A 17,465-nucleotide genomic window follows, 5' to 3' on the forward strand; every position below is an offset into this window, starting at 1 on the left:
CTGATGTCGAGGAGACGATTGAAGAAACGCTGCATTCGCATAAGGGGGTCAACACAGCTCAGGGTTAAAGGTCCAGGTCGTGATTCTGGCGAGGGGTTGTTGATATTTGAGCTTGACAACCAATCAAATTACACCCCTCCCTCCTGGTCTCCTGAAGCGATGTATTGATTGGCTTTAGAATGGTGAATGGCTCGGGTCCAAGCCAATTTATTTGTATCAAATTTACAGAGCCGGAACTGTATGCAAACACCAGAGAGTGCACACACACACAAAACATCTGTGAGGACCATAAGGTGCAACTCACTGAATTTAGCAAAAAAGTATACAGGACTAGAATCACGGGCCGCGCCTTTAGGTCGTGCAGTGGACAACGGGTCAGTGGATCCGCTCTCTTTCTCTTTCCCCCCATGTGTTTTAGAGTCCTACCACCATCCATCACTATTTCTTACAGCATGACATCTGGTTAGTTCGCTCTGTCCTTATGTTTCCATCTCGCACAAAGCAAAGCAAAGCAAAGCAGGCCCGCCCCGGCCTCTTTTGTTAGCCAGAGGCCAGGGAGAGAGCGCCATCAATCAGAGTTACACGTAATCATTACGGTTGGTTGCTGAAGTGGCGTTTGTGAGCGAGATGCTTGGGACCTGATGATGAGTCATGATTTTGTGGTGTCCACAGAGGAACGGAACAGCCGCCATGACAGACGCTGTGATGGGGATGAGGGGCGTCCACGCCAAGTAAGTGAGCTTGAGCGTCGAACTTGAGCGTCGAACCCGAAACGTCCGCTGACAGCGGAGAGCAGCTGCACTGAGCGCCGAATGCAGAGATGAGGATACACTCTGACTATGCAGCCTTTCTGTCTTTAAGAAACTCATTGTTGTTGCCTTGTGTGAGCCGTCTACTCTATGACCAGAGAGTTTTTTTTTCTCTAATTGGTCCTTCCTCTCTTGTATTTTTTCTCTCATGTTTCTCTCTCTTTCTCTCCTCTCTTACACAGTGACAATGAGCAGTAAGTAAAAAAAAATGTTGTATTCTTTTCTATTCTTTTTCTTTTGATTGTATTTCTGTTTGGCAATAGTTTCAGTAGAAGTTTCTCTTTTGGCATCTGAGAAGAAATGCTATATGATGTTTATTGCGTCAATTTGACATAACTCGTCATGATGAAATAGATATCAACCTGTTTGCTGCCACACGTATTTTGTTAAATGAAGCATTGTTTAGTAGGGGGCGCGAAGGTGTATTATCTCTGGGCGTGTGTCTCTGTGTGTGTGTAATTGTTTGTGCTGATAGCTCAGACATACGCTCACTCTCTCTCCTTCCTGTGCGTGGTTGTCAGGGGCAACTGGAGCACACCGCCAGCTCCTAATGCGGGGCCCGATCTGACAGACGAGGAGAAGGAGATCATCAATGGCGTGATCGCTCGGGCCGAGAAGATGGAGGCCATGGAACAGGAGAGGATCGGGTCAGTGAGGAGAACAGAGACAGACAAACCCCCCCCCCCCGCCCCCCCCCGCCTGTGGACAGTACAGAGAAGAGAAGAGAAGAGGGAATGGGAGACAAAGAGGACAAAGACAAAGAATTGGGTTGGGAGATAAAAGATGAAATATTGTATGGTGATCATTTAAGAGTAAAGGGATAAGGGGGCAGAGGAGAGGAGAGGAGAGGAGAGGAGAGGAGAGGAGAGGAGAGGAGAGGGAGAGGAGAGGAGAGGGAGATGAGAGGGGAACACAAAGGAAAGATTTATGTTGAGAGCAAAGAAGACAAAATATTTGATGATGATGATTTAAGAGAAAAAGAACAGAGGGGAGGAAAGGAAAATAGAAAGGACAATATGAGAGGGGAAGAGAAAGGAGGGGAGAAGAGGGGAAGAGAGGAAGGGAAATGATGGAAAAGAAGGGAGGACAGGATAGCATGTCAAGAGAAGAGATCCATCTTATATTTCCGGATTGAGACTAGTGGGAGGTCAGACATCAGGAGAGGAGAGGAGAAAGGAAATAAAGGAGATGGATAGGGGAGTAGAAAATATGAAGAGGAGAGGAGAGGCGAGGAGAGGAGAGGCGAGGAGAGGCGAGGAGAGGAAAGGAGAGAAGAGGAGAGGAGAGGAGAGAAGAAAGGTTATAAAGGAGATGGAGAGGAGAGGAGAAGATAAGAAGCAGGAAATGAACAGGTGAGAGGAGAGGAGTGGAAAGAAGGCGTAGGTGAAGAGGTGACCACAACACAAAAGAGAGCACACGCACACACACACACACACACACACACATGCGCGCGCACACACACACACACACACACAAATACACACACACACACATCCACACACACACACACAAGGAGGAACCGTATATATTGCAATGTTCCTATTTACTGGTTCTCTGTGGTCCTCACACCAGATAAGAGATGAACAATAATGCTACAGCTCCTGAACTAAAGCACTCCCCCCCCCGTCCTCTGTGTTTGCAGACGGCTGGTGAATCGGCTGGATGACATCAAGAAGACGGTGTGCGGGGACGGAGTGTCCCGCTGCCTGCTGTGTGGACAGCAACTGGGGGTCCCCGGAGTCAGCTGTGTGGTCTGTGAGGACTGCAAAAAGGTGAAAAAAGCCGCTTTCAAAGTCCTGCCGGTCCCAAAATCACCCGCAGGGATGGGTCTATGAAAAGAAAACATTTTCCTGATAAAGAAAGTGGTTGTGATATGGTAATGATATGCATGTGCTCTGCTAAATGCAAATTGATACCCTCAGGAGTACAGTATATTTTTTGTGTTTCTTAAAATTGGATTTTCTGAAACGCCATCAGCAGTACGTTAGGAGTTGAAATTAAACGAAACATTAACACAGACATTTTTGACTCTGAAATATGGTCTGTCGTGTTGGCTGTTTAAAATGCCCGACTGACATATTCCATGCAATCATTCAGTTTAAAATTCGGCTAGACATTTTTTCAGCTCCATCGGTTTTATAGAATTCACAGCTTGTAAAGCAGCATTTGTTAGTACTTTTGAGTCAAGCATTAAATGAGTCAGACAATTGGAGCTATGAACACAATGCTAAAATTTCAAATTCTGAAATCAGTGACCAGTTTGGGTTGTGACATCACATCACAGACTCCAATGATTAATAGTCTAAAATGTTTTGCTTTGAGACCTCACTTTTAGCCACATAGATACAAGAGCAAGTATAGATACGTTTAGCATGCGATGCATTGGCACATTAAGGCTTTATACACACAACATATTATAGACACATTTATTTAAGTTCTGTTTAGGTTTTAACTATCAAGATACATCAGTGTCATATGATAGCACTGTTGTTTAGTTTTCTTCACTGGATATTTATAGATTGAATCTATCATTAATGAAAAAAAAACATTTACTTGACAAATCAGACCAAAATCAATACAGTTCTTTGTATCCTAGCAACTAAAGCAGTGGTGATATCTGCTGACCCCTGACCCCTGTGTCTCTCCGCCCTGATTTAGAGCATGTGCTCCAAGTGTGGCGTCCAGGCCAGCAGTAAGCCGCACGCTGTGTGGCTGTGCAAGATCTGCAGCGAACAGAGAGAGGTGAGCCAGACGGATAGAGCCAGACAGAGAGTGGCTGTGTGTCCGTGTGGGGGTGAATGTGTCTTTGCATGTTTGTGTTTGTGAACGCACATGTGTGTGTGTGTGTGTGTGTGTGTGTGTGTGTGTGTGTGTGTGAGTGTGTGTGTGTGTGTGTGTGTGTGTGTGTGTGTGTGTGTGTGTGTGTGTGTGCGTGTGCGTGTGCGTGTGCGTGTGCGTGTGCGTGTGCGTGTGCGTGTGCGTGTGCGCGTGTCCACTGCCCGTGTGCTGTGAATGTACAGAAATGGCAGGTGGGAGTGGCCGGGCTTGAAGGAAACATGGGGGAGAGCACAGCAACGTTAAAATAAAAGAATGGGAGCAACCGTAGGACAAAATCTACAGCCCCGGCTAAGCTCCCATGAGCTGGAACACCTCCCAACCCACCCCCTCCAGCATCTTAGCTGTTTCAAACGTAGGACCCTCTGTGCACACGGCCTCATTGGAAATACATAATGCATACATGTAACGGTCTGCATGATAGAGTCATTAACAAAGATTAATTCTATGGTGTTACATCTAGGGTGTATTGACCCACAGGTTCTATGGTGTAACCTCTAGGGTGTATTCACCCATAGGCATGGCAATCAGGGTTCATGGCTGGGACAGCCCTTAGGCTCTGTGGGTATAATCACTCACACAGACATGAACAGCATTAAACACTTATATGGCTTCTGCAAAGCAATCTCAACACGGGGCGAAACTGCAGCGTTTTGATTTTATGCATCACTGTATCAGCATGGCGGTTGTGTGGGCCGGATCGTAATCTATTTTGAATGAAGAATCGATCAAGAATCTCTCCGAGGAAGAAACGCATTCGGCACCAGGACTGTAATCAGCGAACCAGGTGTTTATCTGTACAGTGCTCTCAATGGACAACGGAGTCTGATGGATTTGTGTGTGTGTGTGTGTGTTTGTTTGGCCCTTGAAGGTGTGGAAGCGATCTGGTGCCTGGTTCTTTAAGGGGTTTCCCAAGCAGTTTCTGCCCGGGCCCATGCCCATCTCCAAGCAAAATGCTAAAATGCCAGCAGCCCAGACTACTCTCCCAAAGAGCCAGGCTCCTGCCCAGGCTGCTGCTGCTGCCGCCCAGCCTCACAGACAGGCTGCAGGTCTGTCTGTCTGCCTCACAACACATGCACATACAAAAACACACACACACACACACACACACATGGGCATATACAGACCAGAGGGTTAGAAGTCCACTTCAGTCAGGCCACTGAGACAGCCAAAACACATACACACACACACACACACACACACAAACACACACACACACACACACACACACACACACACACACACACAAACACACACACACACACACACAAACACACACACACACACACACACAAACTCACACTCATAGAGACAACCGTAATGACAACACAAGCACAATATTGGTTCTCAGGCAAGGAATAAAAGTCACAGACATACATTTAAAGAGTGACGACTAAAAGTTTGCATCAGAAATATCATTTAAGCGTCAGTGACTCCTCCAACTTCTCGAGGCAGTGACCAAGAGAGAGAAGAAAGAGATTTATTTTTTTTTTAAGGAAGAGAGAGCAAGCCTCTTCCACCACATATGAAATCAGCAGAGAAAGACAAAAACAGATGCTGAGCGCAAGCCAGCCGGGTGGTTCATTTAGCGCTGTCATCAATTATGTGAATAATTGATCCAGGTCTTCATCAAAACAAAAACACAAAACACTTCTGGGTGTCAGACCTCAGCCTAGGACTGTTTAAAGCATCAAACCAACCAGCAGGAGACAGCGGGAGCTTTAACTGCAGTCTCCGCAATGATCTTCGTTTTAGTGTAATCTAATTTTAGGCCCAAGTGGAAATAGAATTAGACATGGGAGAGGGACGATCGCTAATGCATTTAGGCAATGGTAGGGCCGTGGCTCCTCGCTGCGTGTACACCAGGATGACAGCTGAAAACACTTGTGAGACGATTCCATTTCATGAGAAGAAGAAGAAAAAAGACTGCCGATGATGACAGTGTCTAGAAATGTATGTAAAGCGGTTATGAGGGGCAGAGAGTGAAACACGGTGGCTAAATGGCTGAGAGTCGCACGTTAAACGAGCTCCATGACACTCGAACACATTACTTGAATATTACGAGAGCAAGACAAGAGGATAATAGTGCACGTAATCTCATAATGATAGGGCATCTGATAAGGTATCTTGTTGGGCTGAGGCCTTCCATTACTCTAATAGTATAACAGAGGATTATGATACAGAGGCTGAGGATCTGTGCGCATCATGATAAGGTAGCTGATCACCGTGATAATGGGTAATCTTTCTGTTCTTTCTTCTGTAGGCCCAGCGGAGACCCGAGCTCCCCCAGCCGGATCGCAGCCTGCAAGTAAGCGTGCGCAATTGGCCTACCCGCAGCCCATACATGACACCAATGTTTATATATCACTATCACTTCACTTCAACCCCGTGTCACATCCTGCTGCAATATCGCACTCTGCACTCTGCAGATTTTAGTTAGTGGTTTTATTGAGAAGCAGAATGCACTTGACAGTTCAGCTTGCTTATGGGATGTTTGTGTTCGTCACAAATCCACATGTAAAAGCCTGCACTATCCAACCCGACAACCAGCCGGTGTTAAGTCCGCTGGCTCACCCACAGGAGGGTATGCAGCCTTGCTTGCTGCCAGCGTTTTCAGAATCGTGTCTTTACAATGCAAGCCTGAACAAGGAGTAACATTCCTGCCCCTCAGGTGCAGTTCGACAGGCAAAAAGAAAAAGAAAAGGAAAAAAATCCCACCAAAAGGCCCACACCGTCCCAAGCCTGGCAGGCAGCATGATAAATGAATGCCTGTTTTATGTCCCCTTAAAATTGAATGGAGCGTGAAAATGCAATGATGAGATAATGCAACACAGAGTAGCCTGCTGCCGGGCGCTAGGGCTGTGTGCTGTATGTAGGTCAGTGCCTCGGTACGAAGCCCGCATCAAAAAACATCAAACTATACAGAACTCAGTGCTTTATAGACTGCAAGAGAGAAGTGTCTCTGGACAATGAACATGTGTCTTTGAGCGTTTTCTTCAAGTGTGTGTATTATGTACTCACATAATTCTGAGTATGAGCATGTATTTGTTGATGCACATGTTGGTGTGTGTGTGTGTGTGTGTGTCTGTGTGTGCGCGTGCGTGTGTGTTTTTGTCTGCCCGTCCCACAGACACAGAGGTGGCGGGGCGTGCTGGTTACCCACCCGTGGCCACGAAGCCGTCCGTAGCTCCCAAACCGGCGCTGGCTCCAAAGCCCGCTGAGCCCTACGTGGCAGACGACGCTGCTCAGAACAGCCCCGTGGTGGTGAAGAGGGCTGTGACCGTCCAGAGCTCCAGACCTGGCCCCGCTGCCCAGCAGGGTGAGGCCCGGTCTGGGCACAAGCACAACTCACACAGCCACTTTGGCCAGGATCAGCAAAACAGCGTGGCACAAACGCTGACATGAGGAGAGGAGAGGAGAGGAGAGGAGAGGAGAGCCAACTTAATGGATTAAACAATTGCAAAATAAATAAGAACATTTTAGTTTACTCAGACAGAACTCCAGAGTTGCTGAATTGAAGAGAAATAAATTAGTGGCTAGAGATTAAGTGTTAAGAATAATGTCTGTTAATGCTGCAGTGATGTAGTTAGGTATATGGAATCTGTCTTCCCTTAAGCTTAAACTTATAGAGTAGTAGAGTAGAGAGGTGTGCCAGTAGCCGTGAGGCTTAAAGCCCTGGCCAGTTCCCCCCTGACCAGCACACCCATAGACGGGTGTTAGTTAGGATGGAGGGGTTACTGTTCTGAGCACTAACCTGGCAGTCTCTGCTGCAGAAGCCTCACAAAGTGCTTGTGAGTGCAAGTATACACAGTGAAGCGTACAAAGGCAGTAGCTTAAAGGGGGGGGGGGGGGGGGGGGGATTGTTTCAGAGTGATCTCAGCGAGTGACTGACTCAGGGACGGATTTGGGCCAGACCAGGGCCAGATCCCTCCTGGGTCTGCTGCTTTCTGGGATAGCACTGGTGTGTGCTGGGTGGTATGCTGTGGAGGCAAATGGCCCATGCATTTTTAATCAGGAACGGTGCTGTTAGCTGCGACCTGTGCTGCTCCCCGCAGAGCCCGACTCTGGAGGTTATGCAGCCGGCGGCCTGCAGCAAGAGCAGACAGCGCCCCCTGCTGTGCGGGAGGAGAGGAGGCAGCCCGTCGCTCAACACCCTCCGCCCGCCCGTCAGGCCCCCCGCCAGGAGGAGGCAGAGGACGAGGCCAACAGCTACGACTCCGATGAAGGAAGTAAGAGCCCATTTTTGCTCTCTTGGTTGGTGCTTGGTTTGTCAAAGCTAACAAAGCTATGCGTGAGTCACTTTTCCATTATGACTTTTATGTCATATGCATATATTCTGTATACTTTACAGATGTTTCAGTAAATCTTTTTGTTTTATGAATAAACAACTAATGTTTAGTAGATACCATGCACAAAGTACAGTAGTTGCAAAATGAAAAGGTTCAAGTACATGGGAATCAGGGTTAGATGTCTTCTCCTATTAGACTGTTTTGAGATAACAATGCTCATGCCTGTCTTAGCTGGGCAGAATATACTGGACTAAACTGCAGCCATGTCACATTCTCCAATAGAAAAGAAACTCGCCACCAACTTAATCCATGTGTGGCGGAGAGCTGGAGCAGAGGCTTGATGTGTCATGGGGGAAAGAAATGCATGTGACACCCATCTGTCCTGCTGCCCCACTGGGGCCCGTAAACAGCCGTGTTTCTTAGAGCACTTTGCTGTTGTTCTCCATTAAAGGCACAGTTGATAATAAAAGCCTCTTTTACGGCATTGATTAAAATTATCAACCACTTTTGCTAGAGTGATTAAAGGCAACTGTGATATATTCATTCAATTTTATAACCAGAAGTGAGTCAAAAATCAAGGGAGTAGTTTGATTGTTTGATGCCACATCTGAGCCAATAAACTGGTTGTGGATGTGGCAGGGCTACCATCATCAAATCCCCTGCTGGTGACAACTTATAAATTGTTGTTGTTAGAAGGGAACTGTTGGTAGAATCAGAAAATATTCTGGCAGAGGAAATCAATGACAAGGACACAATAAACCTGCTCTCATATGATACAGTCCCTGTTCTGCAGTTTTAAAATGGTGGCCACGGCCTAATGCATTTTACTGCACTGAAACGCTGATATAATTGAATATTCTGTATTGGCAAGATGACAGGACACCTTCTAAACCATGAAGAATGACAATTAAATGTAGAGATAAAAGTAGTTATCTGAAATGTTCCACCTTGGACTGACAGATGGGGTAGAACTATATAGGCAGCTTTATGAGAGGAAAATAGTTCTCTTTGGCCACATATGTCACCTAAAAAGAAAATCAGACCAAAGCCTTAAAATGATGGTGATGGATATTTGATGATGGAGATGTGTTGTTCTCCTGTTAAGGACTGAGAGCTGTCTGTGAGACTCCATCATCAAGTTGAGTTACCATGAAATGAGATCTTTTGACAGCCTTATGAAGACCTGTCAAAAGTAATTTCCCTCCTGAATGAATGAATGAAAAACATAAATATAATGTGAAAGATTTGTCTGTGATCTGAGATCCATTATTTTATTTAGTTCTACATGAGCGTGTTTTGTTACAATTAAAACTAAGTCATGATGAACATCATGTAAAAGATTTGTCTGTGATCAGAGATCCATTCTTCCGTTTAGTTTTACATAAGCATGTTTCGTTCGAATCTTTGTAAAGGATCTTTCATTTGGAGAATGATACTGAGTCTATTTATTAAGAGATCTTCGGTGATAAAGAACTATTACTGTACTCCACGCCTAGTGTACATCCTGTCAGCGCCGTCCCTGGATGTGTCTATTCCGTCTGTTTTATGAATACTTCATGAGCTGGGGCCGGGAAAACAACTATCAATTCCCCGTAAAACGATGTTTCTATGATGTGAGACCTGGCTCAATACGTCATATCTGTCCGAAAAGCCCAGTGTTGTGCCAACCATCTGGCTCTGCGTTATGGGCCGCGCTGTCTGACACATCACCTCGGCTTTATGTCCACCGTCCGGCTGTAACTCTGCATGTCATCTGGCCCAAGCAGTTCATTCACCCACTTATCTGTTCCATCACTGCTCAGTGGACCTACCATACATCAAATGGATTTCAGAGCTGATTACAGGAGAGAGGGAGAGATAGCTGGCGAGAGAGAGAGAGAGAGAGAGAAAAGAACGGAAGAGACTGCGCTTACCTTGTCTATAAAAGCACTTGTGACTTGGCTAGGATGACAAACAGCGCTCTTGTGTTGCCGAAACGTGCAAATCAATACCTGCGAGTCGAGGAGGCAGAGGAGGCAGAAATAATTCTGCTGTGGCTTGAAGGTAAATCATGTCTTCCAGGAGACTTACACGTGTTCGACCACAGACCCGAAGCTGGGGACACATTTATTTCCCCCTCTTCAGTCAGTTTGTCATATCTGCCATTTCTGTTAGGTAGAAAAATGGCACAGGGCGGATTGCCTTGTCTGGTTGAGACACAGTCGCTTTCCCATGTTGGTGGCAGGCAGATGTTGTTGTTAGATTAAGTCTTACACCAAGTCCTGCATTGTATTGACGCACTGCATTATTCTTGTGTTTGTGTGTTTATTTGTGGCCTGTGGGGAAAGATTTCATTTTCAATAGGTTTGTCGGGACGAGAATGAAATCTCATTAGCCATAGAGTGCTTTGTGTGTATGTATATGTGTGTGTGTGTGTGTGTGTGTGTGTGTGTGTGTGTGTGTTTGTGCATGTGTGCATGTGTGTGTGATGTGTGTGCGTGTCTGTGTGTATTTATGTGTGTTCACGCAATTGGAACATTTCCCCTGTGTGTATTTCCATTATTCGGATATGATCAGAAATAGCAGGTAGGCCAACTCCCTGCGGACCGGTTACCGTGATGAGATCCCGGTTCCTTCTCCAAGGACCACTCTGGGCACACCAGCTAGATTCATCCTCACTGACTAAATAATGGGCACCGAATCACTTAACCAATTCCCTTTGCATGGAATGGTTAATCAGTTCTCTGATCTGTTCAAATTATATTTTTAAATATCTAGATTTTCTATTAAGGGTGTCTGTCCAGATACCTTAAGAGTGTCTAGTCCAGTTAGGAGACTCAGTAGCCGCAAGGAGAATTAGTCTGTAATTGTTCTTTACTTTTTAGTGGTTGAATAACTGAGTTTATTTTGGGTTGGATTTGGGTTTAAACCAAAATTACATTCAATCTACATCTTAGTGGAAGTACATGAAATCATCCCTTATATACAGTACATTGTGAGGAAAGTACACGTACCCACTCCACATATACCTTGTGTCCACATATACACGTGTGAACATTTTCCAAAAAGCTTTTATCAAATAAAAGATCAGTGGTTAGTTTTCAGAGGAAGTGGAAGCATTTATACATATTTTTTCACTGTTAATTTGTATCCACTTCCTCCCATATTTACCCTGTATTCTCTTCATTCTCACCCAGTTCACTCTTGAGCATTTTTCCTGTTTAGGGGTCTGGCCTACTTATTGTAAACTAGTTTGTTGGCTCAATATCCAATTAGAGGTTTCTTTTAAGGAAGCTATATTTAAAGAGTTCCATCTAGCCTTTGATCAGTCTGAAGTTGATTTGGCCTATTTCTGTCTTTTGTTCGGTAGCTGACGTCAAGGTCTCTCCAGGCAGTAGGAATTGTATTCTACAGAGAAATCGCGTGGATCGGCTGAATTCTCGTGCTTCTTTTCTATACTAAATATACTTCTATCATGATGTGAGGTTGCTAAAATGAGAATTTGTTGTTTTTTCTTTTGTGCCATAGCAACGCTGGGTGCCCTTGAGTTTAGCCTTCTTTATGAACAAGAGAACAACAGCCTCCACTGTAGCATCATTAGGGGCAAGGTAATGCCACCACACACCCCCACCCACACACACTCACACACACACACACACTTCTTGCGTGCATGCACACACACACACACACACACACACACACACTCACACACTCACACCCCCACTCACACACACACTCACACTCACACACACCCCTTGCGTGCAGACGCGCGCACACACACACACACACTCACACTCACAGATCCATCCTTTATAAATGGTTACGCATGAGCAAACTGCTACATCATTTACTGGATTGATTGATGGTGTAATTAAAGCGGCTCTTCCTTACCCCAGGGTCTCAAGCCTATGGACTCCAATGGGCTGGCTGACCCCTATGTCAAACTGCATCTGCTGCCTGGTGCCAGTAAGGTGAGAACAGTTGGGATGTAGAGTAATTTATAGTGTGTATGTGAGCATGTGTGTGTGTTTGTGTGAACGTGTGTGTGCAGCAGGCTGTAGAGAGAGAGAAAGAGAGTGAGAGAGAAGCAAAATAGAGAAAGCGAGTAGGCTTGGAAAAAAGGTGTGACAGCTCGATTGCAACCCATTCACATAGCTCTAATCTGCCCCCTGGTGGTAGTATTGTGTCCATGCTGTATTTCAGGCCTGCTGAATTAATTACAAGCTATACAATGAATTCCGGAAAGCTTGATTGTCATTTTGAGTCATTCATTTACTTCTAATAGCTATTGGAATTTAGGCAAATTTCGAGGATGGACACACACAGGGCTAATGAAAAAGTCACAAGAAACTAATGAAAAACATTATGAGACAATAAAGTAACCTCCATGACCGTGCCTGCAGGCGACCAAGCTGCGCACGAAGACCCTCCGCAACACGAGGAACCCCAACTGGAATGAAACGCTGGTGTACCATGGACTCACCGAGGAGGACATGCAGCGGAAAACCCTCAGGTCAGGGCTGGCATTTCCATCCTGGATGCTTTTTGTTTGTGTTGTGTGCTGGGGGATGTGGTGGTGGTGGTGGTAGTTTGTTTATGTGGGATTGTTTTGGTTTTTCGTCTCAGGCTCTCAGTGTGCGACGAGGATAAGTTTGGCCACAACGAGTTTATCGGAGAGACCAGGGTCCCGCTGAAGAAGATAAAGACGAACCAAAAGAAGAACTTCAACAACTGCCTGGAGAGAGTCGTCGCTGTGAGTTACCATGCAGTCGGAGACAACATAAGATTATACACACACACAGAGACAGAGAAAGAGAGACAGACGCTCAGAAAAACACTCAGATACACAAACACATAGAACTAAACACATACAAACACACACAAACAGCTCTTACATAACATAACATGGCTGACGCACACACAAACACACACACACACACGTTTTTAATCTTGTTAAAGAGAGGTCCCTGTGGCATGAAACCGAGTACCATGAGAAGACCTGCAAAAAAAAAAAAAAAAACATTCTGAAACCAACTTTGCGACTTCACCTCCATCTATCCAGTTCCTCCATGTCCCATTTCCTCTGGGCTTTCCTTCATTTTGTATGCTCTCGGGATCCATGCCAGAGTTCCAAGACAGGATTTGCTTGCGAAAATGATCCCCTAATTTAATAGTTAAATAGGTTCTGTTGAAGTCCTCCACCAGTAGTCATTTCATGCAAGGCTGGCTCTGGCTCTGACTCTCACGGTCTCTTTCGTTTCTCCCCAGACAAAGAAAACTGCCACAGCAGGAGGAGCTCGAGGCATGTCTCTGTACGAGGATGAGGTAAACCAATGCAGCGATGGATGAATGAATGAATGAATGGATGAATGAATAGGTAAATAAATGTATGGGAGTATTGATTAACTGATGTACAAACAAGCCTCATCCTTGCTGGAAAAGCTGTAAAGGTGTTTCACCTCCAAGTACTCTACAATGACTCTTTCATACAGCATTTCTGTGGGGACCCTCCCTCAGCCTGTGAATGGGGCCTACAGACAATTCTCTTCGTGATCCATAATGCTACTCCTCTTTGCTATTTGAAACAAAATTCTTTCTTCTTAATATTTACATATAAATCCCCCTCCCTCCCTCCCTTCCTCCCTCTCTCTCTCTCTGTCTGTAGCCTGGTAAAGATGGAGAGGTGGAGGAGCGCGGTCGGATTCTCATCTCTTTGATGTACAGCACTCAGCTTGGCCGCCTCCTCGTAGGGGTGGTGCGCTGCGTTCACCTGGCTGCCATGGACGCCAACGGCTACTCTGATCCCTTCGTGAAAATGTGAGGTTCATTCAGTCCTTCCTCCTTCCATCCTTCATACATTCCACCGTCTCGCAGACACTTTTTTTCACATATACACATCCATCAATCTCTAATCCTCACAGCATCAGTTGATTCAAATGCACTGTGGTCTGTAATCCTCTCTGATAGGTTTCTGTGTTTGCATTTTGCAGTATTTTTCTGACTCAGGGACTCAACATGAATCAGTGTCCACAGATGTAGTCATTCCAAATTATGGTGCATTTTGTATGAAAATTGCAAATGGTAGTCTTTCACATCATCGCCCGTGTTTGTGTCTGTGTTTGAAATGTTTGCACAGCTGCCTAAAGCCAGACATGGGGAAGAAGGCCAAGCATAAGACCGGTACCAAGAAGAAGACCCTGAACCCAGAGTTTAATGAGGTCTGTCTGCCTGTCTGCTGACAACTCGTCAAAGTCTAAATGAAACATCACTCACCCTGCACACTCACATAGCCAACCCTTCACATTCATTATTTCTTTGCCATTAATCTGGTCTTTCTTTCTTTTTTTCTTTTCTTTTTTACTCTTTCTTTTCTATTTCCTTATACATTCAGTTTTTTTCTTTTCTTTCGTGTTTTCTCTCCCTCTTGGTCTCTTGGTCTCTTGGTCTCTTTCTCTTTCTTTTCCGAGGCTAACTTATAGTAATTCCTAAATGTAAAATCGCTATATACAAGCAGAATTACAAGAAATACATTTTTGTTTACAAAAAAACAAACATGAAATAACAATTTCATCAAAACATGCTTGTCTTGCAGGAATTCAGCTATGACATCAAACATGCAGAGTTGGCCAAAAAAATCCTGGACATCTCCGTGTGGGACTACGACATCGGCAAATCCAATGACTACATCGGTAAGGAAAGTGTTTCATAACTTTTGGAAGGGCAGGTCTTTGCAGCCTGGCTCAAACCTAATTACCTGAAAGCAAGTCCCTGAGGAGCCAAGCATGCCGTAGGCACCAACACAATCTCAGCAAAGCTCATTCTCTCTCTCTTTCTCTCTTTCTCTCTCTCGCTCTCTTTTTTTCTCTCTCTCGCTCAGTCATTTTCGGAATTGAAACATTTGCACAGAATTGAAGCGAGTGAGCCAGACGGTGTGAATTATGTTTGGGTGTTTGCACTCTCTCTTATTGAGCCTATGCTTTGCATGGTGTCCATTATCAGAATCAATGATGGAAACAATCCCAAGGCTGAAATGTATTTTGAAGTGAGATTTTACCTTCACCAGTGTCCATGCTTGCCTAGGAAATGCCTTTCATCTGTTCTATAGGGGGAAATAAACCATCTTAATTATTATTGTCAAAACAACTTTAAAGACAGCAACATGGGACTGAAAATGTTCAAAATATTATGATGTACTGTACCTTCAAGTCAAGTTAATTTGTTCTCACCTACAGGGAATGTTACATCAGACATAAGATAAGTTGAATGTGCAAATCAGACAGTGCTACATTGTAGCTCACAGGCATGCAATCCTGCTAAAATATATTGTAGACATGTCGCAACTGTAATACTTTTGAATTTACCATTTGTCCCTCTGACACTGATGATGTTATATACAGTAGTAGACCATCCATCTAGTAGGGCACAGTTTATGTGCACAATTTGTTTGACGGTTCATTTTTTCTTACCTTCTTCTGACTGACTCTCTCTACCACCTTCACAAGTCACCACAATACAAACATTTGACTTAAAAATAAAAAGATGATGTTCCTTCCTTAAAACAACAGTTTGATGGACAGTTCTTTCTTCTCACCTTCCTTTTTTTTCCTGTCTCTTTCATCCCCCCCTTGTAATGGTGACAGGTGGCTGCCAGCTGGGCATTCAGGCGAAAGGCGAGCGCCTGAAGCACTGGTACGAGTGCCTGAAGAACAAGGACAAGAAGATCGAGCGCTGGCACACACTGCACAATGAGAACCATGACACCAGTGATTAAGAGTTCCCAGCTCCATCCCCCCTCATGACCACCTGCATGAAGTCCGCCCTCCTGAACGCCCGCCACTTGACGCCTTCACGCTTCTCCAGCTCCCGCTAACCCAGACCTCAACTGTTTACAATGTCCAGCCCTGTGCTTCTTAACTAACTAGCCTTCTATCTGCTTGGTCTCCCTTTTTGGCTTCCATCTCCTGCACCCCTTTGCTATGGACTGAGTTTAACCACTGCTGCACTGAGCACTTGGAACCCGTTAACACTAAGTGCCCCTCGTACGGGCGTATTTCTCTCAGCTCTGACCATCATCGCAGGTTAACGTGTAATCACTCCTGAAATACTCAAGAATGTATTCATTCACATCCAAGAGACAGAGAAAGAGAGAGAGAAAGAGATAGAGAGAGAGAGAGAGAGAAATTGTGAAAGCATAGCTAACTTTTGGTGAGGAGAGTAGAGAGACTCAGAGGTGGTCACTGATTGGTGATTCATGGGATTATTCTTAGGGCCAAAAGTTTGTGTTCCGAAAGTTTCAAAGCGACTCTAAGAACAGCAAGACTTACTCACAAAGCTGATCGTACCCAGAAAGCTGACACAGGTTGTGTAGGAAGTGCAGCCTGCTGTGCTGAGCTTCGCTGCCGCCTTCTCTCAGCTGTCAGGTGAAGAATCTTTGACATCTCATCAGGCTAAAAGGTGGAGAGAACACATGTAGGAGCATGAACAAGAAGATGACACCGTTAACCAACAGCGCGCTCACCCATCTCAAAAGATCACTGACAAAATTTGGTTTTGTACATTCATACATGTCTCATCACATCTTAGCAAATGTCAAAAAGTTATCAAAGATAATGTCATAAAAGGGAAATCAAAGCACACGCGTAGCATGATCAACACACAAGTGACTGGCCTGTGCTATTGTAATGCAAATGCTGTGAGTACTGACAGCTTCTTAGGATTGTGTCAATACTGTTCTTTCTGGTTTTAGAGTTAACCTGTAGTATAACTTAGTAATTAGCATTATAATTCACATTATTTATGATATTTTGTGATGATTACTTAGCATTGTAGAATGGAAATAAACTATGTTGTCCATTTTGCAATAAGAACAAACAAAAAAATCAGTTTATGTTGAAGTTAGCTTTGGACATACTACATGGCCCAGATGCCCGTTTATGGAGTTATGCTTGAAGTCATGTTCCTCAATGTTAGATACCCTGACAGACCTGTATAGGGGGTTAGAGATTGGTGAAAACATAACAAGCTCTTGAAAACAGAAAAAACAGGAAAAAAAAAATCAAGGCGCAGAAACTACTGGTTGTTTACATAATGCCGTAAAAGTGCATGTTGTCCCTTCTCCCTCAGACTCTTTGGGATTGGGAATCACGTGAGATTTCCTACCACAGTGATTTTACCTGAGGAGAGAACGGCACATGCCTGCATAAACTCAACACCACATGCTCTTACTGCCTTGTCATTCCTCCGGCAGGGGAAGAGTTTAGAATCGCGACCCCGATGCTCGCGTTTGCATCACAGAGCGAGAACGCTCTCCCTGCCCGTTCTTGCATGCCGAGTGCTTTGTGGCCTCTCCCTCGTCTCGTGCCTGGGGCAGTCATGCAGTATGCTTAGGCGTCTCTGTTTGAACCCCACCCACTGCCCCCAGCCCCCCTCCCCAATCTGCACAAAGCCCCCCGAAATCACCTGATGCTTTTGGCGTGTGGCTACAGACCAATCGGTGTGTGAGTTACAAAGAAAGCACACATTATTCAAATGGTATGTGAGCTCAAGAGTTTCT

General features: G+C 45.0%; 1 protein-coding gene across 1 annotated transcript; it reads left to right on the top strand.

The window, feature by feature from the left end:
- Positions 1-690: 690 nt before the first annotated feature.
- LOC308366356 (rabphilin-3A-like) lies at positions 691-15,683 on the top strand (the record flags this gene model as incomplete). The annotated part of the gene is made up of 18 exons (XM_080840031.1): positions 691-731; positions 992-1,003; positions 1,331-1,456; positions 2,452-2,581; positions 3,468-3,551; positions 4,516-4,693; positions 5,908-5,952; positions 6,775-6,963; positions 7,700-7,873; positions 11,441-11,520; positions 11,809-11,883; positions 12,316-12,425; positions 12,539-12,665; positions 13,181-13,237; positions 13,578-13,729; positions 14,049-14,130; positions 14,505-14,601; positions 15,553-15,683. The coding sequence occupies 18 exons, from the start codon at positions 691-693 to the stop codon at positions 15,681-15,683; spliced, it is 1,890 nt and encodes a 629-aa protein (XP_080696157.1).
- Positions 15,684-17,465: the final 1,782 nt, after the last annotated feature.

Source organism: Sprattus sprattus (assembly GCF_963457725.1).
Source record: "Sprattus sprattus genome assembly, chromosome: 5".
NCBI lineage: Eukaryota > Metazoa > Chordata > Actinopteri > Clupeiformes > Clupeidae > Sprattus > Sprattus sprattus.